This window comes from Equus przewalskii, chromosome 27 (assembly GCF_037783145.1).
Source record: "Equus przewalskii isolate Varuska chromosome 27, EquPr2, whole genome shotgun sequence".
NCBI classification, from domain to species: domain Eukaryota; kingdom Metazoa; phylum Chordata; class Mammalia; order Perissodactyla; family Equidae; genus Equus; species Equus przewalskii.
The window spans coordinates 13,474,885-13,499,445 of NC_091857.1; the positions used below are offsets into that span (position 1 = coordinate 13,474,885).

At 35.4% G+C, this 24,561-nt stretch overlaps 1 protein-coding gene across 3 annotated transcripts in view; it reads left to right on the forward strand.

The window, feature by feature from the left end:
• The window catches only part of LOC103542125 (ATP-binding cassette sub-family C member 2-like), an 82,237-nt gene that overhangs the window by 25,447 nt on the left and 32,229 nt on the right, over window positions 1-24,561 (forward strand). For all 3 annotated transcript variants that reach the window (XM_070597589.1, XM_070597590.1, XM_070597591.1), the window contains 10 exons: window positions 4,339-4,593; window positions 6,619-6,684; window positions 9,879-10,016; window positions 11,406-11,552; window positions 13,264-13,348; window positions 13,444-13,510; window positions 13,882-14,008; window positions 18,094-18,270; window positions 21,328-21,495; window positions 22,948-23,110. In XM_070597589.1, coding sequence (XP_070453690.1) covers window positions 4,339-4,593; window positions 6,619-6,684; window positions 9,879-10,016; window positions 11,406-11,552; window positions 13,264-13,348; window positions 13,444-13,510; window positions 13,882-14,008; window positions 18,094-18,270; window positions 21,328-21,495; window positions 22,948-23,110 — 1,393 coding nt within the window. The remainder of the gene's footprint in view (window positions 1-4,338; window positions 4,594-6,618; window positions 6,685-9,878; window positions 10,017-11,405; window positions 11,553-13,263; window positions 13,349-13,443; window positions 13,511-13,881; window positions 14,009-18,093; window positions 18,271-21,327; window positions 21,496-22,947; window positions 23,111-24,561) is intronic.

A 24,561-nucleotide genomic window follows, 5' to 3' on the forward strand; every position in this document is an offset into this window, starting at 1 on the left:
CCCTTCCAGCTCTAAATTATATGATGTCTATAACTTATAGCCAGGATGGCCAGGAAAAACAGGATGGTTAATATTGCATAATATTGCATGATGTGGGTCTGAAAGATGAATTGCATGAGGCAAAGGCTCTATTGTTGGAAATACATGGTGGAGGAAAAGTACGGAAACGAGTACAAGCCCTGCTCAGAAAATTTTGAGTAGATTAATTTAGCTAGAGACAGTGTTTTGTGTACAGGATGATGGGGAGGGGTGGGGTAGTAAGACAGAAAGGAGTGCAGATTTTTTTTAAGAACCTTGAAAGATACATTGTAAAAATACGCTTTAATTCTATAGGAAATTGGCACTCATTTGAGCCATAGGGTCAATGATCAGGAGAAAAAGACTGAAAATAAATAGGGTTGGAAATAAGAAGTACCTGAGAGCTATTTCAAGAGTTCAGGAAGTGAAGATATGAACTAGGGCCATGGCCATGAGTCTAGAAAGGAAGAAATATATAAGAGGGAGAATGTGAAATTGCAAAACAAATTTCATCATCAAATGATAAAATGAAATATTAGTGAATTGAGCTCTGTTATGATCAAGATATTTTCAGCCAGTAGAAGGGGTTTTTGAGGCTGGGAGTTATGTCTGGTTCGTCTGGGTTTTCTTAGAGCGTAATTCTGTAAATGAAATGAATGAAGTTTCAAAAAGTGGTAAGTCACAGGGTTGTGCTTGTGTGTGTGTGTGTGTGTGTGTGTGTGTGTGTGTGGACTAGGATTCAAATGAAATGTAAACATTGTAGAAAAGGAATCTAAATTTGGATGGAATCTAAAAATAACAGCATTTCTTAGATGTGATTATGATTACAATATAATTGTTCAATGAAGATTAATTAATTTTCCTTTGGTTAGAAGAGTATTTATAAACTCACAACTTTTTACATTGTTTCAGATTTTACAGAGGGAGTTGTTTCTTTTTACCTTAGTCTTGCTTTCTCTCTTTTATCAGATTAAATCCTTCCTACTAGACAATTCTAGAACATGTTGCACTGTCCACTGTAATTGCAGTGTCATATTACAGTATTCTTTCAAGTTGTTTCATGTAAAAAAAAGGGGGTTTAGATTGTGTAATTTAGCAATAAGTGCTAGCTAGATTGCCCTTCGCAGCCTGTGAATTTTGTACCTTACAGAAATGTAAAAGTTTATTTGGCAGAAAAAATACTGAAAGAAAAATCAGTGCTCCTAATGTTAAAAATCCCATGCAGAACAAATCCAATTACACAGTGCCCTTTACTCTTTTTCTTAATATTTTGAAAGCAATTAATTTTTAAAGAGACTTTTCTTTTGTATATTGAGTAGAATGTATATGATGCGCAAAATATGAAAGAGAAATGACAACCATCCGTAATTCTAGACTCCAAAGATAAGTATTGGTGTATTATTTTACATGCATACATTCTATTTGACATATACTGTTTTATAATCTATTATTTGCTTAATAATATATCACGAGCAAAAGTATTGAGAAAATACTTTGTAATATGATTTCCTTGCGATTTATTTTTTGTATTTAATTTCTTTGATTTAATTTTTTAAGTGCATTTTTTCTTATACACAAACATAAGTTTAAATAAATGCATAGAAGAGACTTTCATATATATAAACTATACTTTTCCCCTACTAATGTCATTTTGTCTTCTATTTCACTTCCCCCCTTGCTTACGATCTACACTCATAGTACATGTGGTTTCATTTTTTTTGGAGAGGGTTTCTTTGTTTTCTAGAATTTGGGTAACATTGTAAACATATTCTTTTCAAAAATTTCTTTTTTTTTGTTATTCAACAATTGAATGTCTCACTGGCATAACACTAATCATGCATTTTAATGGCTACATAATATTCCATCTTATGTCTATAACCTTAGTTTATTCACACTATGAGCAATGGTGCAAAAAACATCCTTGTGTATACTTATGTTTTGTCACAGGAGCACAATTGCTGGGCTTAAAGATAGATGGACATAATTTTAATTTTAATGGGGATTTCAAATATTTTTCAAAAAGTCTGGAGCAATTTATATTTTCAATGGACACATATCAAAGTACCATTTCCACACATCCTTTGTAGCCATTGCAACATTATCTTCTTTTTTTTTAATCATTGCTTTTGTTTTTTTGAGGAAGATTAGCCCTGAGCAAACTGCTGCCAATCCTCCTCTTTTCGCTGAGGAAGACTGGCCCTAAGTTAACATCCACGCCCATCTTCCTCTACTTTGTATGTGAGATGCCTACCACAGCATGGCTTGCCAAGCGGTGCCATGTCTGCACCCGGGATCCGAACAGGAGAACCTCGGGTCGCTGAGAAGAGGAACGTGCAAACTTAACCACTGTGCCACCCGGCCGGCCCCGTTACTATTCTTATTGTTCATTTTTGATGGCTCTCGTGTTCTATCACCATAAAGATTGCAAAGAGACATTCAAATATTTTCTCATGTTTCTTGTGATATCTTTTTCCAACAGAAGGGCATTTATTTGATTCCTTGCATAATTTAGTTACTTGGAACTGCTCAATCTTTTACTATTTTTATAAATACTAAGTACTATTTATCTTTTCTTTCTAGAAGTGTGGGAGAAATAGTTTATATTTATTTATAATTATAAGTTGGAGATGGATTCTATCAGAGATCAATGGACCTCTCAAAAAAATGTTACAGACTTAATGAAATGCAAATTACATTTCCTGGATTTCGGTTGTTTTTCTTGGCCACATTAGGTGGTCAGTAACTTATTAGGGGGAGATTAAAAAGCTACATTTGACTTACATATTATGTTTGTCATTTATGGTTCGTCTCCCTCTGCTAGAAGGTAAGCCCACCGAGGGCAGGGTTCTTACCTGTTTCATTCACTGCTGTTTCCCCACCTCCTAGAATATTGCCTCGTATGTATGTAGTAGGTGCTCAATAAATATTTATGGAATTAAAAGAAAGCTACATTTGGAGAAGATGTGTCTAGAAGCTTAACTGTTGCTGTGACTGGTGTTTTTTCCACTTTTTCCTTTTCTGGCAGTAATATTCATTCTCTTTCATCATCAGCACAACTGTCCCCTTTTCTAGTCAGTAGCAGAAATGTTTCCAATTTGCTGTGCAAAAATGTAAACGAGGCTTGAACACTGCCGTAGCCACAGCGCTTAGGGGGATCCTGGCACCTTTTGAACTTCCCAGGGCCGTGCAGTCCGTCCGGTGTGCCCCGTGGCCTTCCCCTTGCACTCAGGCCCCCTGCTTTAAGCTAGGGAACATTAGGAGAGTTCCTCTGAAGGCCTGCCTGCTCGTGTTCTGGATAAGCTTTTCCTTTGGCTGTGTGTTATTCATTTGTTGAGTAAACAGACTGTGAATGCCTAGTGTATCGCATTTGCTCTTGTTAGCCCCAGCTCCCTTTCCTGTCTCTCTTTACATCAATGTAGTGGAAATTCTGTAAAATTTTTGGCCTAGTAATGGACTTTTGCCTGGTTTCCAGCACAAATGCCAGTTTTCCACTACTTTTACAGTTATTTATGCATTTCACTGGGAATTTTAAATGGATGGAGAATGAAATAAGTGAATTTTACTGTCAACTTTAGTAAGAAGTTACCAATAATTAAGCGTGGGGATATTGAATTCAATGTACAAATATTACATAACGTTCACAGAGAGAAAGTGAGAATTGAGCCTTAGAAGAAGAGATGTATTTCCATCTGCTCCATGAAGCCTTTCCAAATTCTCATCCCTCTAAATTCCCATGGCCCTTCTTAGCCATTTTTATACTTATGATCATCCTGTGTGCGGACTGTGTGTAGGGGTGGGTTTGGGGGGGAATCTTCACAAACACATTATAATTTCCTTGAGAATTGGGACAGTATCATTTTAAAATTTTTCACAGTTTCAAGCATGATACTATTCATCAGCAATCATTAGATATTCACGTCTTCATTTGTGTACTTTGTATTGATAAAGTGTGGATGGTTTAGCATTATAGGGATACCAATGAATAGAGGGGAGCCTCACTGCTAGAAATCTAGAATAGGTTTCTTTTGTAATTTTGCCATCAACACGTTGTAGAGCGTTCTTGGTGAACATATTTGCTCGGGAACCCAAATATTACTCTCTACCAATATACAGTGAATTTTAAAACTGTATACATTGAATTGTATTTTCCTGCTCTGGAAACATTAAAAAACATGTCTTAATATTAAGTGATCCAAATAAATAGTCTTGTGTATTTTCCTAAATATATTAAAAATTGATATTAAGAGTTACCATTATTTGACTGTAAAGAAGCCCCATGATCTACAGAACTCTTTAAATATTTTGCCTCTCTTTTTCCAGGCTCTATTTTTATCTAATGTTTCTCGAAAAAAGTTTTCCACTGGGGAAATTATTAACTTGATGTCAGCAGATGCCCAGCAGCTCATGGACTTGACAGCAAACCTCAACCTCCTCTGGTCAGCCCCTTTTCAGATCCTGGTGGCCGTGTCACTGCTTTGGCAAGAGCTGGGGCCAGCAGTGTTAGCAGGGGTGGCAGTTCTTGTGTTCGTTATACCAATAAATGCTTTAGTTGCAACGAGAGTAAAAAAGCTGAAGGTAAGAAAATGATTGCCTCATGTTACGTGTGTCAAACAGAAGCTGAGTTTTCTGATTTGCGAATAACCATCTTGCTAATTCTCTATATATGGAAGATAGAGATTATACACGGAAATAATCCAGATTTATCCTTCATTTATTCAACCAACATTGATTGGGCCTCTGTCCTGTGCCAGACACAGGAAGTAAAGCAGTGAGAACTGACAAGTTCCAGCTCTCTTTGGGCTGTTGATGGGGAGAGGCATCAAGCAAGCAAGTAAATACATATATAACATAATGCCTGGTGTTAATTTGAGTGTGAAGAAAAATTAATTAGGATAAGGTGGCAGAGTAAGAGAGTGTCATTTCACATACAGGGGCAGAAAAGTCCTTAGGAAGGATACGGTATGTCAGCAGGGTAAAGGAGCAATCCATGTGATGTCTGAGAAGAAGGTGTGTCAAGCAAAGGGAACACTGTGCACACAGCCTAGAGGTAGGGGTGTGCTTGGGTCACCCGAATAGTGGCAGCTAGGCTGGTGGGCTAAAGAGAGCAAGGAGTGACTGCGTGCAGCAAGTGGAGATTAAATGCTTGACTGAATTAATTTTACTACTCTTCCTTTACATTCAGTCAATGATTCATCTTACTATCAATATATTTTTTGACATCTGCCATGTGCCAGACAGTGTGTACTATGCTGTACCATAGGGATGGAGACACAGGACATAGTTGCCTGTGCTGAAGGAAATCACACTGTAAGGAGAGACAGATGTGTATATTATGCATATATGTATATATAGATCATTAATCCAATCTTTTAAATGTGAATATACCTATGCACATGGGTATGATGGAAATAAATAAATGAAGATATATAGATATAGATGTATTTGTATAAGCGTAGAAATAATCTAGAGATAGAACACCAGTCTTTTAATAATAGTTACCTATAGGGAAGAATTAGATGGAAGGAGGGAGACTTTTCAATTATTACTTTAATATATTTGCAATGAGAATTTACGTCTTCTTTTATATTTTTCTGAATTTTTCAAATAGTTGCCGAAAACATGACTAGTCTTTAAAGATGAGAACTAGAAAATAGCACATAATTATGAATTACTGAACACACTAGTATTTAGAATAAGTTTGTTTATAATTATAATGAATACCATTAAATAAGTTTTTCAAAAAAATATTCTGAATTTTAAATAATTTAAAGTCAAATTTTTAGGAATGGAAATACATTTTGGGGACCTTAATCTAGAGCCCTAAAACCTTCAAAGAGAATGCAATATTATGGTGAAATATACTAAACAGAAAATACACCTTTAATCGCACAAACAGTAATGTGGATATTAACTTCTAGACGTGTACTTTGTTAGATATACAAATATTTATTATTATATGTAACATAATTGTGGCATTATTATTGGAAGAAAGTGCTAAGAAGCAATACCCAAAGAATGATAAATATAAAATAATATAAATGTTAAATATTTAAATAAATATACAATAATTACATAATATGTGCAGAAAAGAAGAGCCAGTATTTGAAAATATATATTTTAGTCAAATTTCCAGAGTACTGCTAACATACAAGATAGTGTATTTACAATATAGAGACCTTTGTTTTCATTCCTGTGATACTTCTGATTTATATATATATATATATATATGTATGTATACATGTATAATTTAGAGTTTTGGGAATTTTATCCCATTTTACTAGAATATGGATGTTATTATTTCATTATTCAATTTTAAATAAATTATGTCAAAATAAATATATTTTCTACTATTTTGGAAAGTACACACCTTGCTTTTGCTCTACTGCTGGCTACTTTTAAGTTTTAAAATATCTATTTGTAGCTATTTTCTAACATTATCAAAAGAATAATATTGTATGAATATTGTAAGATGGTTTTCTTCAGCTAAATATTATATGAAATAGAGGGAATAGATTGTGTTTTTAAAATAGCTGTGGCCATGTCAATTAAAGTGTTAGCAACTTTTGTCAAATATGCTTTCATTTTCTTTCCATTAAATAGAAGAGCCAAACGAAGAACAAAGATAAACAGATAAAACTACTCAATGAAATCTTACATGGAATTAAGGTAATATAAAAGGGATTTGCTTTTAATTTAACTATTTAGAATATAGCAATAAGTTAGTCAATAAATGAATTTTTTACCATTCTCAATATCGAAGTAATGATATGTGTGTAATTGTTGGGAGAGTATTTCAGATTCCCAATGTATAAGAATCCTTATTGTTAAAATGGCATTTAAATAAAACTAAATAAAATTCAGGTGTTTTCTTTTTGTTTCTCACCCAACAACAAAACACAAATATTCCAAAAGGCACAAGATATTATTTGTTTTAAGAGATTAGATGGAAGAGATGGAATGAAGTAGGCAGGAGTGGCAATAACTCAGTCATCAGTGTGAAGGCAGATTTATATGGGGGAAGTGATGAGCTGCCATCCGGGTTCTTTTATGTGGAATAGAAATGATCATACAAACGCTATTCTACAAAAACGTGTTGCAAACTATTTGTTCCCTAGGAAAGCTACCCCCCCCATGCCACTAATATTTTCTCTGTGATAAAATAAGTGAAACTTCATGAACTTTTACATCTATAATTTCAAATCCTATTGCACCTGGATTATGCCTTACCAGATTTTTCTAAAGGGCAAAATTTGCGAAGCCCACATGGAATTTCTTTCTGGCATTGACAACTGCATAGGAAACTCCCTCTGTCTGGTATGTCTGTGGTTACATACACAGGATATACCTATTATGTGTACACATTGATTCACCTTAAAATTAATAAATGCTCTGCTGTATTGTGCTGTGTAGAACTTTCACAAACTTGTAAATCGCCAAGATGAAAGACATTGTTAGATTAAAGATACCTTGAAAAGAGACTGATATCCACTTATTTGTCTGAAATTAACAGTAGCCTTAAGTAGTTCTGAAATCTAACTCAGTTTATTTTATAAGGTCGTACACCCCCAAATTAATATGATCCAAATGCATCTTGCACCACTCCATGGGTTAATTGATAGCCACTGCATCCATAAAAAGTACAGCCATGTATGTTTATAGGTTTTAAATATTGATATTCATAAAAAGAAATTTGTATTATCAGTAGGACTAGAACAGTGTGGATAAAATAAAAAAATTTCCTCAGCATCCAAGACTTGAAATAGCAGTCACAGCAGTGAATACACACTAGAATGTTGGTAGAGGTCAAAGTGGCAATCAATTAGGATTGTTTAAAAGTGTGGATGGTCAACATCCTTGGGGACTGATAACAGGTGCCATATAGCTTCTCGCTGATAATGATAAGAGCTACCATTTAGTGAACATCTTCTGTATGTCACGCTGTCCTTACCATTTTATGTCTCTTGCCTCATATCATTCTTATAAACCTCAAGAAAAAAATTTCTCATCCCCATTTTACACAAAGGAAACAAATTCTCTGAGCAGTTAAGTATCATGTCTAAGTTCACAGAGCCAGTGAGAGATTTTTAGGGTTCTCCAGAGAAACAGAATGAATAAGATGTGTGTAAATATATATATATATATAATTAAGTCATATGTCTCATGATGTTTCTGTCAACAATGGACCGCATATATGAGGGTGGTCCTATAAGATTAGTACCATGTAGCCTAGGTGTGTAGTAGGCTGTACTGTCTACGTTTGTGTGAGTACACTCTATAACGTTCACATGATGATGAAATGAAGCATTTCTCAGAATGTATCCCAGTCCTTAAGCGACACATGGATGTACGGTAGTCCCTCTTTATCCATGGAGGATATGTTCCAATAGCCCCAGTGGATGCCTAAAACCATGGATAGTACTATATACAATGTTTTTTCCTATACGTATATACCTATGATAAAGTTTAACTTATAAATTAGGAACAGTAGGAGATCAACAATGATAACTAACAATAAAATAGAATAATTATAACAATATACTGTAATAAAAGTTATGTGAATGTAGTCTCTCTTTCTCTCAAATATGTTATTGTACTGTACTCACCTTCTTCTTGTGACAGTGTGAGATGATACAATGTCTATGTGGTGAGATGAAGTGAGGTGAATGATGTAGGCACTGCGACTTAGCATCCTGGACAGGACAGCCCAAAGGTGCAAGATTTGATCATGCTATCCAAAACAATGCAATTTAAAACATATGAATCATTTATTTCTGGAATTTTCCATTTAATATTTTCCGACTTTGTTTGACTGCAAGTAACTGAAACCGAGGAAAATGAAAGCTTGGATAAGCGGGGGGGGGGGGGGTGGGGGGGGGTGGGGGGGCTACTGTATATATAGAGAGAGCGAGAGAAAGAGATTTATTTTAAGGAATTGGCTCATATGATTGTGGGGGGTGGCAGGACTGAAATCTGTAGGGCAGGCTGGAAATTCCAGGAGGAGTTGATGTGGCAATGTTGAGTCCAGAGGGAGAATTGCTTCCTCCTCCAGGAACCTCAGTCTTTTCTCTTAACGCCTTTCACTAATTGGATGATGCCCACCCACATTAGAGAGGGTAATTAGCTTTATCCAAAGTCTACTGATTTAAATGTCGATCACTTCTAAAAAATACTTTAACAACATCATCTAAACTGGTATTTGATCAAACAACTGGGCACCATAACCTAGCCAAGTTGACACGTAAAATTCACCATCGCAAAGAGATACAGCTAGAATTTGAATATAGGTCTATCTCACTTCAAAATACATGCAGTGAACCATTGTAAGATCCTGCTTCTCAATGTTTACCATCTCAGAAAATAGTTTACAATCTCAAAACACCAGTCATTTTTCAGAAAATGGCTTGAAGTCCCAAAACATCAATCTTCAAGAAATTGGGAGGCCAGGGAGAGGAGCTTAGCTATTAAGAAATGGGGAGTAGACAGAAGTGAGAGTTGGACCAGCAGGAAGAGCGACAGGATTGAGTTAGACAGAAACCGCGATGGAGCTCATGCTGAGAGCTGGGATGTTGCCAAAGCTTGGCTCAAGAATAAACTATTGGTGGGTAAGAGGGACATGAGGCTGGGGAGATGGTGATTTCCTCCTCCCATCTACCCACCGCAATAAAACCATAATTCAAGGAAATATTTTGACTCAGTTGAAAATAGGAGAAATTTACTTTATGAGTGTGTCATCTTTTTTTTACCTTTACAATTATATGAGTGTGTGTGTGTGGTATACTGTGCATGTTTGTATGTGTGCATGTTTTTTATTTCTTCTATGATATTGATTCTCAAATAGTCATTGTCTGACTCCTTTACAGATTCTCAAACTTTATGCATGGGAACCCTCCTACAAAAAGAAAATTATTGAAATTCGAGAACAGGAATTGGAAATTCAAAAATCAGCTGGGTATCTTGCTGTGTTTTCTATGCTGACATTAACTTGCATTCCCTTCTTGGTGAGTGTGTATAATATTTCCTATTTTGATTTTCAAATGTGATCTGCAGATTCACCTCCAAATTACCTGTAATTAAGGTGTCCAAAGTGAGAACTTCTATATCTGAATTAAAATTTTCAAGAAACGCAGTTATTAATTTATGTAGATTAGAGAATAAAAGTTTTAAAGAAGAGAAAAATATTATGTGCATTCTCATTGGTCTGTATTTTTTGTATATAATAAGATTTACTTTGTAAATTTTTCACACATCCAACATATGCCTTCTTAATTCTTAAAAAATATAACTTATATTTCAGAGTTTCGTTTCAACTTTAAAACATCTTGATCTGTTTGATTAATCCCTGTTAAGCAAGACCCAAACGCATACTATATGGAGTTGGGAAGGAAAGTAAGATGTATTAAGTGTTTCTGCTGAGTACAGGACAAGTCATATACGCTCCCTTATTTCATTCTTAGGACAATAAGGCATTACTTTTTCTCATCACAAGAGGAAATGGAAGTCCATAGTAGTTTGGAAACATCCTCAAAGTTATAGAATTCGTATTTTGGGGTGAATTGATACGGACTGAGGTCATTCTCTTTCTGTCACCCCAGGTAAGCCTCGGGAATCCCATGCTAATTAGGGTATAAATTGCCTTGAGGTATGAACCAATGGGTGAAAGCCGAAAGATAACCAAGCCACGTATAACGGAAGCATCAATTTTAATGAAAGTTACCACTCTCGGTGGCAATGGGGTCAGGAGAAGTTCCATAAGTCTCCCTTTTTGATAATTTTAAATATTATTATATTCTATTTAAATAAACATCGGTATTATGAAAATAAAAGTGATATTTACATTTGGAATACTTTGGTAAAAATGTCCAAGAACCATTTGCTTAAGCCAATCCTAGGTACATGATATATAGTCAGTACATTTTCATGCATAAATGAACTTTTCCACCTTTTCTACATGAAACTTATAAAAAGCAAATATAAATCTTATCAGCCATGATTTATTCTTACTTTCTTCAGTTAATTTTATGACACAAGGAAAGTATAATTGTTACATATTTGTCAGGATGTGTGCACACCCCACTGGAAAGTAAGTTTCCAGAAAACGTCTCCATTTTGAAGAAAATATGAGCTGGTATTCATTACAAATGGGAATAATAACTCAAGTGAGAACATAAAATGTCTTAAAGAAGGGAGTTGCATGACATGGTCTCAAGGATGTCATTGTATGATCTGTGCCAAACATTTATTTTATATTCTTCAGTAATAGTACTGAATTTCAGTAAACAACAGCAACAAAAGATTATTAAAATTTTCTTCCCTAAGTTTTGGAACTGTAACTTATAATGTTGTTAGCATTGAATAATCGAAGAAAATAAGATAAGTCTATTTTTTAGGTGTCCTTGGCAACGTTTGGCATCTATTTCTTACTGGATGAAGGAAACGTTTTAACGGCCACTAAAGTGTTCACGTCAATTTCTCTTTTTAACATATTGAGGCTTCCTCTCTTTGATTTACCAACAGTGATCTCAGCTGTGGTCCAGGTACACCCAAAGAATCCTTAAACTAAGAATTCTTCCTCCACTAAAATCTATGGTTTGCACATTGTATTCCTTTGTCTTTTTCTTTATTATATTTCACTTTTTGTGATTGTTTTGCTCTGCTTTCAAAATTAGTCTTTCTGTATTCATGAGTAATAGACAACATTATAGAATAGAAGGAATCATGTCTTCCTTGCCTCTATATTTTTCTTCTATCAAAATGACTTTTAAGTATTTCAATAGATGATATTGTTTTCTTTGCTAATTGTTAGTTTCTTTTATTTAGCTTGTAAAAACTGCAGTTGGATACTATGCCATCAGAGGGTCCATTTTTTGTTTTCACTTGAAAATTTTTTAACTAAGTGCTTTTTAAGGAGCTGGATCTTAGTGTTTTCCCAGGATTCAGCAGCATTTCATCTGTACTGAATGAATAAAACAGGGAGAAAAGTCCATTGATAATAGAAGTCTATCAACAAACCATGTATGAGGTATATGGTCCAGCCTCCCTTTATTGTAATTTTCAAACACTGGAGGCTCTTTAGATACCTCAACGAGTAGAAGGCTCCCAAAACCACAGGAAATCCAAAGTAAGGTGTTTGATCCCTTTATCCTGAGATTTTCTCAGTTACATGCTTTTTGATGTCAGGTTTGGGTTTTCTGGGCATCCCCCGTCAAATCCTTTTCCTCAAGACTGGGCTCATAACAAAGTGAATCTTTGCTTTTTGGGACCAGTTCTTTGATGTAAAAACTTTGCCTTTAATATTTTAAATTATTTGACGAAAGGGTAACATAATTGTATAGTAAATACCAATTAAGCCAATTTTGTTACATTATACCTTTTTCATATTATTTTACTAATCATGGCCAACAGAGGGCATAGAAGTACTATTGATGATGCTTTTCTTTTAACATTGGTTTCATAGCGTGCTTCTCTTAAAGAAAATGTCATTCTTAGAGTAATGGTTCTGTTTTGCTTTTGAAATTAGAATCTAGCTAAAGGTCTGGGATCTTAAAGTGTTCTCCAACTCCTACTGGTACGTTACTGCTTTCACTAAATAAATAAGGAGAACAATTGTCAAAAAAAAAAGAAAGAAAAAAGAGAAAAAGAACCAGCTCTGCATACTGATGTGACACACTTGATAAAAAAAAGCCACAGCCCAGTTACATCTTATCCATTAACAATAGACATCTCGTGGCATAGAGTGATTAAAAATGTACTTGAGATTTCATGTAAGTCAGTTTCAGGAAAAAAAAAAAAGATTTTATTTATCCTAACTGTAGCTAAACATTTTGTAGCTATTTTACTATAATTAAATGTTATGATTACCAAAAGTATCATTTTATTTATACTCAGAATCAGAATTCATTCAACAAACCTGAAGTTGCTTTTAAATAAAGTTAATTTCTCTGTAATTATTAATTAATCAGTTATGGCTTTACTAGAATGTCAAAGAGGAATTTTTGTTTCTTCTTCTCATGCCTTCCTGCGTATATAACATTTGTTTTGATTTTTGGTCCTTGAACCTATTTGTTCTTTTCAGGGATGGACTTACTTAGAAACATTAAAACAATTCAAACTATGCTTGCAGAATGTTTATATCAATACCTTAAATTTGCATAAAAAATTTTAGTCATGCTGTAAATCACAATAAATACTTTTTGTTTAAGTTCTGCTTGAATCCCAAATAAGTTCCATCTGTGTTTATTTTGATAGGCAAGAATATCCTTGGGTCGTTTAGAAGACTTCCTCAGCTCTGAGGAGCTTCTTCCTCAAAATATTGAAACAAACTACACAGGAGGTCAGCAGTTCCTCTTTGCATTCAGTATTTATTTGACATCTGGGTTGAAAATAATTGGTTCTAAAATGCATCCTTGTATTTATTTTCCTTCCCAGATCATGCCATTGCTTTTACAAATGCTTCCTTTGCCTGGGATAAAACAGGGATTCCAGTACTAAAAGAGTAAGTCATGGTTTGGGGAAAATTAAAAATAAAAAAATCTTTTTACTGTTGAATTCTACAATGCTCCATATTTTTATTTCTCAGAGTTTTTAAAGCAGAAGATGACTATATTGAAATTTACAAGACTTTTTTTTAGCCTCTCACTGTACCTTTCATTTTAATGGGTTTTGTACTCTCTTTTTTATATTCATTTCCTCTACAGCACTTATTGTTTGCCTTTGAGAAGGTTGGGTGTTTGTAGAATAATGGAGAATCGTATGAATAGCAGCAATTTCAGAGATGATGCTCAGTGCTGCAACTTACCTAAGAAAAGTGTTAAAAGTAGTAACTAGAACTTCCTATATCATCTCTTTCCTTTTCTTGTCATGCAGCCTGAACATAAAGATTCCAGAAGGAGCTTTAGTGGCTGTTGTAGGGCAAGTTGGGTCTGGAAAATCATCTGTGCTTTCTGCCATCCTGGGGGAAATGGAGAAACTAACAGGAGTAGTTCAAAGAAAGGTAAAGTCAACAATACATTCTTTCCACATCTCCTAGTGTAATAGGCTACAGCCAACTCATTATTAGCATCAATAAGAATTTATCAAACTGAATTGAAGATGCAAGTATTTAATGGACATTTATGGTTTGTAACAAACATTTCAATTTCCACAGAAATTGATTAGCTATGGATGGATTAGTAACAGTGCTCTGTGCTCCAAATACTTCAGCAAATCATTTAGGAATGCTTCTGGTAATTGTTTGATGATATTAACTGAATTGCAACTAATGATAGAGAAACAAATGTGATTTATGCTTTAATTTGATTAGGTTTCTAATTATTATTCATTGCAAGTTTCCCTAAGTAATTATAGCCATTCCATTTCTGTCTCGTATTTGCACATGGGGAGGATCTTTGACCTAGAAAGACCTCAGAAAAATAACATTAATAGTTACATTTAAGTTTCAGCCTTTGGACTTTGGAGAGATCTACTCCCAGCCATTTATTCTGTTCTTTTTGTGTGTGTGAGGAAGATTCACCCTGAGCTAACATCCATGCCAATCTTCCTGTGCTTTGTATGTGAGATGCCTCCACAGCATGGCCGATGAGTGGGGTAGATCCGTGCCTGGAATCTGAACCTGCGAATCTGGCTGCCGAAGTGGAGTGTGTGGAACTTTAACCACTGGGCTACAGGGCTGGCCCCCATTTATTCTATTCTTAAAGGTCGATAGGAATAAGAATTCAACCAGTTCTTAATCAGCTGTTTCTTTTTTGAAATACTAGACTATCTAATGAGTTTTTCCTTAGACCTAACTAACTCTTGGGTAAAATACTAGCCTAGTGCCTCCTCTCATGTGTGACAAGATAGCGAAGCCCTATGGATCTGAGGCCAGTTTCTTCACAGTTTTTCTCTCCAGGAGAAAATCAACTCCACCTCCTTTTATTTTTCTTCATAATATATCTTTCCTCATATCTTTATATCTTTCCTGATTCCAGTCCTTTAATGATTAATTTTGATTTATTCTTTTCTCTCTCAGTGTTACTATTACTTAGTTTAGGATCAAGTATGGTTTATAGGACTTTTTCTGATAAGATTACACTTAATGAATACCACTATTCTTTAACCTTAAGTCCACTATCTTTGTAGCTCTCTGCTCTTCATCATGATTGCACTCAGCCATTTGTCTATAGTTCAAGATGACTGTAACTTCTCCTAAGCCAGTGAGTGTCCTTTAAAAATACAATGATTGTCAACTTGTCAATTTTATTTTCATTTATTCTTTTCAGCTATTTTCACCAAGCAATTATTGAGTAGGTACTATGTGTCTACTACTCAGTCCCAGGGAAACAAACATGAATATGTTATACCCCTCTTCTCATAGAGTTCATAATCTAGTGAGGGAGATATTAATATCAATTATGACAAATATTTAAAGCAGCTATAAAAAATTGAAGGAGAGTATAAAAATAATAAATTCTGCTTTGAAGAGTCAGAAAAATAATCAAAGAGGAGGTAGCCTTTATTTGATCTTGAAAAATAATTAAAAATTGATCAAGATAAAAACGATATGAATTCTAGGCTTCACCCAATGCGTAAATGGTAATAATAAGCTAAAAAGTCTAAAGCGTGGATTGAATAAAATAATGAGTGAACACTTAGACTAGTTCTTCGCACAGAGTCAGCTAGCTTCCTAAGAATTTTTATGATTATTGTTATCTTCATTATGATTGTCTGGGCTCTCATGGTAAGATTTAAAGATTATTTCTGATACCTTTGAGGGTTTGTAATTAAGAAAATGTTCACAGTGATGAAAGAAACTGTAACAATGCTAATACCAATGCTAAAGCAGAGAAGACACCCTTTGTTTATATCAAGCTAGAGTTGTCGAAGAGGGAAGATATTGTCTGTCTATAACTGGGCACTTTGTCCTTCAGGAAGCCTGTTGGTCTGGATCAGTGGCAGGATTTGAGGTATCACACTCCAAATTATTTCCCAAAACACTTTTAGTCCTAAATTTATGTATCATCCTGATTATCTCTAGTTTAGTAATAATAATCATAATAATGATATGACCAACTTAACATTAGTGTTTACAAGGTGCTTTTGTGTATATCTTTCTGTTTCTCAAGGTTTCACATGAACAATTTTTTGGGGCATATCATATCACTGTGTTTAAACTCTAAGACTCCATGTGTTTCTCAGTATCAAAGGCTCACAACAGGCACATTTGTTCAGAGTATTCACTATTCAATATTCATTGATAGAACATCAGAGATTTGGAGGCCATTTTAAATTAGCAAAACTTCTGTTGTAGTTTCATTACTTAAGAATGAAATGAAACAAACACACATCTTCATTTGTATGTGAGAGGCAAATAATGATTATAATGGTAATAAAAGGAAAAAATTACATCTCTGTGAAAATCCATCAACTCTTTTTCAGCTCCTGTCATGCCAATACATTGACTCCGTAGCTCTCAATGTAGTATTTAGTTTCTGTTTTATATTGTATTCCATTTTTCCTGTTCTTCAGTCTTTTCTCCTATGTCCTTCATCCTCTGTTCCCCTTATCTTGCCTAACATGTAGCAAGTGTTCAAAATATATATCACTTGAGGACTGATTTAATATGTTTTTCTAATCAAAGGTTAGTCACTAGGCAAGGCAATTCAAGAACAATTACTTTTGTGTTCAAGATCAAGTCAGATCAGAATTACATTGTTTTGGATCAAAAGCCATTCCATGTCTTACATGCTCAACAAAAAAGAATGAAAAGTTAATCTTTGATCTTTAAAGTTGTTGGTAGTAATCAAAAGACTAATAGTTACATACATGTCTACGTCAGAAACTACTTTAAATGTCTGGTATTGTTATACAGTGCACAGTAGTCAAAATACTCCAAAATCAATGTTTGGATAAAATCGATGGGGCAGATTGAAAGGTAAGTCTCTAGTTCAAATATTGTGGGTCCTTTACAAGAAAAGAAGAGTTAGTTAAAAGGATATTTTATGCAGCAGACTGTCATATATTCGGGAATGATTTCAAGACAGAAACTCATAAAAAAATGAATGTAGAAGCAGTGAGTATGTGGCAGATACAGAGATGTGCTGCCCAGATGCCCCTTCTAGGAAGGGCTTGCCACCCACTCACAGCAAGGCAACTACGTCAGGATGGCCTCGGCTGCTGAAAGCGGCTTGGCTAGGGTCCCTTTCTTAAAGGCCGGGCCAGTTCAGCCTAACACAGAAGAACTGTGATGGACGATACTTCTCCACAGCTCTCTGGAGGGTTGGCCAAAGCTTTGTTGGATCTGGATCATGGTGAGACTTCTCACTCTACACGATCATCCTTCTTCTTTTCCTTCCACAAGAACTGATCCCATGAACAACTTGCACTCCAGACTCAGTGTTATGGTTTGAATTATGCCCTCGCCCCCAATTCATATGTTGAGATCCTAACCTCCAGGTACTTCAGGTACTGAGGTACTCCTCAGAATGTGACTGTGCTTGGAGACAGGATCTTTAAAGAGATCATTAAGTCAGAATAAGGTCAATAGGGTGGGCCCTAAGTCAATATGACTGATATCCTTTGAGAAGAGGAAATTAGGACATACACATATAGAGGGAGGGGCATGTAAAGACTCAGGAGAAGACAGACATCTACAAGCAAAGGAGAGAGGCCTCAGGAGAAACCAACCCTGCCGACACCTTGATCTCAGACTTCCAGCCTCCAGAATTCTGAGAAAAAAAAATTTCTGTTGTTAGGTACCTTGTTAGGGCAGCCAGAGCTGACTAACACACTCAGCATCTGCTTCCAGAAAAATCCCACCAGAGACAGATAACTGATAGAAGCTACAGTGAAAGTAAATAAGAAGCTAAAGTAACTCATTTGAAGGGGTCTCTAATAAACATATGTAAGATTAAAATAAGATATAAGACTAAAATGTTAATAGGATATATTTACATCTGAAAAACCACCTAGATTTTTTAAAAATTCAATTTAAAATTAAAGAAGGCAAACTCAAGGGCTAAATATGTTCCTTTTGTGTGGTATATACAACTTCTCCTTTTCCCTTGTTGAGAATGTTTCTTTTATTTCTTTCTCTTTCAGGGCTCTGTGGCTTATGTTTCCCAGCAGGCCTGGATTCAGAATTGCATTTTGCAAGAAAACATTCTCTTTGGCTCCATCATGCAGAAGCAGTTTTACGAGCGAGTATTGGAAGCCTGTGCCCTCCTTCCTGATTTGGAGCAGTTACCAAACGGAGATCAAACTGAGATTGGAGAAAGAGTAAGGAAAATACAATTTATCATATGCAGGAGTAAAATTCCATTCAGCTGTGCTATTAAAATATTTATAGCCTTTTTACTGAGGTCTTGAAGAGCCGTACGACTATAATTTTAAAAAATCATTATAGAATTCCTATGAAAGATATGGCAATATTAACAACAAATAATTACTTATATTTGACTATTTGGAAAACAGATTAAAAATCAGCAGGAAATTCTATTGGTCGTATCCACGTGAGGGAATGGAGCCCACCAACTGTATCATCAATGCCTTGCTTTAGTTGTGGCATAATGCTGTTTACTGTCTAATGAGTGAGTAATAGTTGTGTTTTTTTTCTGCATCTCTTGTGCACAAAGTCAAGCCTAGGACAGTAGCAACAGAACACCAGTCAGTCTCCAGCGGTGGCACCAAGGCCAGATTCTAAAGAGGATTCGTGACGATGCTGTCATTAGTGTACCTACTCCATGTTTGCTCACTGCTGCCTAAGAGGAGCTCATTTCCCAGTCATCTTATTCTTTGTTCTATTTTGTTTCGTTGTGTTAATGAATAGGCATTATGCTTCCCAGTGTTTTGGAGATAAACAAAACAAGATATCATGAGCTAAAGTATGAATCCCAAGAGATTATCCCCAACCCATGACTAAAATCTCCATTAATTAAACATGAATACAAAAGCAACCCCTGCCTATGATTCATGTGCACCATGAAGCTGAGTAAATAATGCTTACGGTGTGCTTTGAATTTCTGAAAAGAGAGTTAGCATAACCTTGTTAGGCAGTTTTACCCCTGGCCTCATGTTGTTTAATAGTCTTGTTATATAAATTGATACATAAAATATATTATAGATCAAAATTGTAGAAAGTAGAAATATTTAAAATGCAGGAGGAGGCAAAATTTACCTTTGAACTAATTTACATTGGCTTCATTCATAGCCTGTTACTTGCAGAAGTATTTTCTCAAAGTATTAAATAGACTTCATTTTTTTCCAACCCCTGTGTTTTTTCTGGTGTTTTCACTGTCCCTAGGCAAAATGACACCATAGCTAAAATTATGCAGAAATGTGACTTCTTCTTCAAACTTGTTAATACATATTGAATATTATGCTCATGAAGCCAATCTCTAATAATATGAAATAGATGATAGCATGTAACTAAAAAGAATTTAAAGAGGAAAAAAATTCAAAACATGAAGTATAGATTGAATATGAGTATTAAATATTATTGCCATTTATAATTTCAGTTTTTTATAATTAAACTTCTCCCAATCTGGTGATGTTATTTAAAATAAACATATAATTGAATAGTTCAAAAGGAAATCTGTTTACAGCTGTTTATGAGACAACCAAGATAATGAATGTAGAATTTCCCTCACTTTTATCCATCTTTTCCTTTGATATTCTTCAACTGGCCACAAATATTTATTAATCTATTATATGCCCTTATTTTGCTATGTGGGATATAATGGTGAGTAAGAGAGGTGTCACCCTGCCTGCAAGGGATTTACAGTCTAATGGATCCCTGCCAATGGTATCAATTGTCTTTACCAATATTTATTTATCACCTAGTGTCAGACACTCTCTATGTGCTGGGAATGCAAGGATGAATTAGGGAGGAGCTCCTAGGTTAATGAGAGAGACTGACTTGGGTATTGCCATTTCTCTCAATGGGACGAGTAAACAGCACTTTGGGACAGAAAGGAAGAGAATGAATCACCTTCCTTGGAATCTGGGGAGACTATTGCTTTCAAAGAAGACTTCTTAGAGTGAGTAACTTTTGAGTTGAACAGCCTCTGCCTAGATATGAAAGGGCAGGCTAGTCAGGTTAGCAGGCGACAGTCACTTAAGTGCAGCACCGGGAGAGTGGTTGAAGATAAGTTAATACTGGAATATAGGTATCTTGGATTTATACTAAGAAACTGGCTGTTGCTCATTTTTTAGTATGGGATGATGGGAAGAGGGAGATGTGGGCATCCAAGGATTTTAAGCAAGACAATGACATAAATACAAGATAAATGATGACAAGGCAGAGGAAGGATTGGAGAGAGGAGTTTTTGGGTGATAATAGCTAAGATTGAATTATGTCTGTACTGAATGTTAGATTTGTCCTAAATATTTTACACTCATCCTATTAAATGCTCATGACAAACCCGTGAGTTGAAGGCTGTTATGATCACACATAAATACACACACACACGTGCGTACTCACATATATATGTATCATATTACTTTATATGTATTTTTTCACACCTATCTCCACTGCTAAACTGTGACCTCCTCGTGTCAGAGGCTCAGTTTTATTTATCTTTGAATCCCAAGTGGGAGCATAGCACCAGAATATAGTTATACCAAGGAGATATTTGTTGAGTGGGAGGAGGATGAGAAAGGCAAAGAAGTGATGGCATTTTACAATTATAGGTCACTGGCTAAGTTCTGTGCTGCACAGAGAGCTTTTAAACCAGATCTGTAAACACTAAATATAAAATAAATCAAGTAAATTGAGCCTGGCCCCATAATTCTCCATATATGGCTGTACATGTCAACTTTAATTCTCACATAGAGTGATGTATGTTCCTCATTCTTGCTTCTTAGAGTGGTACTTTTGCCAACAAGACTTGTACTAATCTTTCTACAGAAGAAAATAGGACATGTTGATTACTGCTTTGGTAATTTAGCTATTATTCTCAATTTCCTATGTGTCAGTTTAAAAATTATTCTTGGGGTCAGTCTATGGTTGGCAGCCAAAAGTCTTGTTTAATATTCCACAGGCACAATTTTTCAGAGTTAGGGAACTGGAAATTCATTTCTCCTTCATTGTTAGTATCTACTGTTGAGAGCAAGCCATTAAGAGAAAGTAGATGGATCTGCTAATTTTCTCAAGTTAGTAGCACTAGGAAATAGAGGGATGGGATAGGCCTTTGGAATTCTAGGATAAAGAAAGGTTTGAATGTTAATCTTGAGTTATTTATCCATGCTACAGAAGAGAATTTAGATGGACTCTACATGCTTCAAGATTTACACATTTTTCCCTGGTCTTGGTTTTTTCTCCTGCTCTGTTTTCAGGGTGTGAATATAAGTGGGGGCCAGAAGCATCGAGTAAGTCTAGCCAGAGCTGTCTATAGCGGGGCCGACATCTATCTCCTGGATGATCCCTTGTCTGCAGTCGATGTTCATGTTGGAAAGCAACTTTTTGAAAAAGTGATTGGGTCCTCGGGCATTTTGAAAAACAAGGTAGCCATAGCATCACTTATGCTTTTTGAGGGGAAGGGGAGAATAATCTGCATAGCATTGTGCCAAAAATTCCAAGATTCTGTTTATTTGTTGAAGCAAAGTGGTCAAATTTCACATGAAAATGGGATATTATATTGCTCTTTTACAAATTTTAATGAATGTTTTTTAAAGTTTTACTTAAAAGTTTACTCTGGTGACAATCTATGTGATTGTTACCTCGTTGATGAATACAATATTGTAAGGGCGTTTCTGTGTCAGAAAGACTTGTTTTTGGTTTAGCTGATTGTTTTTTGAAAAATAGTATTTTGATGCATAGCACTTTTATAAAAATTAGTATTATTTTGTTGATTATTTGCATTTAAAGTTTGACATTATTAACATAGCAATAATAACAATTCAATTGTTTTGTGAAGGGGCCAAGAAGAAGGAAATTAATATTTACCAAGTGTATACCATGTTTGATACTAAATAAGTTCATTTGGTTCTTATAGCAAGTCTCTGAGAGATATTATTATTATTCCTGTTTTACTATTATTCACATGTTTTACATGTGAAGGAACTTGGGCTTTAAAATGACTTGATTGTTTGCTCAACTTTACAACAGCAGAGATTTTTAAAGGTCTGTCTGACCACAAAACCATACTCATTCCTTCATAATATGCATTTCTAGATTTATTAATATAAAGCACTCTGAAAAAAATTACATAAATGTATAAAATAGTAAAATATATATCTAAGTAAATAATAGACAAATGTCTTTATTTCTTGAAATTCACTCAAGATAAAAACTTCTCATTCAATTCTATGTGTATATATACAGGAATAAGGAAATACTTAAAAATAAAGACCATGAATTATGACCTGAATCAAACACTTTTTTGTAATGCTATAGGACCTTAAAAAAAATAAGCAAGAATAACAGATATGAAATTGTTTTTAATTTGTTGTGAAATTGATTGGTTTTTTTTTTTTGAGGAAGATTAGCCCTAAGCTAACATCTGCTGCCAATCCTCTTTTTGCTGAGGAAGATTGGCCCTGAGCTAATATCTGTGCCCATCATCCCCTATTTTATATCTGGGATGCCACCTCAGCATGGCATGATAAGCGGTACATAGGTCCATGCCCATAATCCAAGCTGGCGAACCCCGGTCCACCTAACCGGAGCACGTGAACTTAACCACTATGCCACTGGACCAGCCCTGAAATGGATTCATTTTCAATGAATGAAGACTACCTGAATTGAGGCTTAAAAGCATTTGCAACCTAATTTTTATGTCTAGCAATATGTCGTCATTCACTGTGAAATGTATATATGCTGCCTCAAACTGGTACCTCCCAAGAATTACACTCTGAAATAGTAAAGACAAAAAAAAAAAAAGTGCAGCTTTCTTTAAAATAGATTATTTTTGCCATTTTTTGGTAACTCAAGGAATAAAACGTTCTGTTTTTCAGACTCGTATTTTAGTGACCCACAACCTCACACTTCTGCCACAGATGGATCTTATCATTGTGATGGGGAGTGGCAGAGTAGCACAAATGGGGACGTACCAGGAACTGCTGTCTAAAACCAAAAACCTCGCGAATTTGCTTCAGGTCTTCAGTGAACAAGAGAAAGGTGAGGACACAATGAAAAATAAACAATGTATCTTTTGAAAGTTATGGAATTTGCTCTTGTTTGAATCCCCAGTTTTGGAAACAAACATCCTGCCTTCTCTGCCTTTATATCCCTTGTTATGTGCACAAGTCCTCCAGGTAACAGGTGGAAAGCAACATTCCCAGACTTGGTCTGAGATTAGCAGATGTCACTACCTCACCAGCAGAAGTATGCCAGAGTTGCAAAAATATAAATTGAACTGTTTTTCTAATTACTTCAATATTGTGTCTTTTCTGTTAAAATTCAGGAAGATGTGAGTAGAGATCATTTTTATACTAGAAATGGAATGTTTTTGAAAATGAATATTTCTGGGATTTGATTTTTTGAATGCTGAATAAAAAATATAAAGGCTTTTTTTAAAAGCCATAAAATTACTTTATTCTATTTATCTAATACTAGATAAATAGATATTTGTAAAAGATCAGCCATATATGGTGTAATTTTATTAGTGACCACACAGAGCAAGGCAAAAATAGATTTTGATGACGTAAAACTCACCAAAGAACAGCTTCAAACCCGGTCGCGTTCATTGTCGTGTTCCTGTGGTTCTGCCCTTAGACCTGGGCAACGTGACCCATCCCCCACTTCTTGACCACTCCAGGTACTCGGGGTCCCAGAATTCTCTGCCCAAATGACATAAGTTTGCTCCAGGGACCTGGGCTGTCCTTCCTCAGTTCTGCCCTCCCAAGGGCAGGCTGCTTTACTGGGCATTCAGCACTCTTTGGCCTGAGGATGGTTATTTCTTGGAGTAGGGTAGGGTGGACAGAACCTGGACACGTGGGCTGAGGTGTCCACAGACATGGTGCAGGATGGGGATGAGATGGGAGACATGGGGCCAGGGCCTTGACTAGAACCACCTCACCTGGGATTGCCATGTTCCCCAGAGGAACTCCCAGGGATCTCTCCCCTGGACCTTGCCTTCCAGGTGGTTGGGAAAGCATATTTGTCAGACTAAGTGATAGAACTTATTTACCAGTCTGTTAGCTCCATCTATAACTATTAAATAATTAGAAATATGGCATGTGGGACTTCCTTGATACTCTTGCCCCGGTTCCCACAGATGTTAGGTGCAGGCCTCTCCCTGCAGGGAATTTCTTTTTCTTTTTGCATAGATAGTAAGGAAAAATCAAATTATATCAGAGAGCATTTTTTTTAATAGGATTTAGGTAAAAGAGTTTGCCTGGAAAGGGAGTGCGATTTGAGAAGTATGATCCACTGTTCTAAAATCGGTCCGTGATCTATCATTTGTTTATTATAATTTATCCTTTTGGATCTTGACTTTCAAGAATTCCTTTACAAGGTACACAATCCTTACATTTTAAAATTCTTGTTAACTTATGTGACACTACAGTGGGAGTAAAGGTCAGCACAATATTGTGGAAACAAACAGTGACCGATTTCAGGAGCCCTGG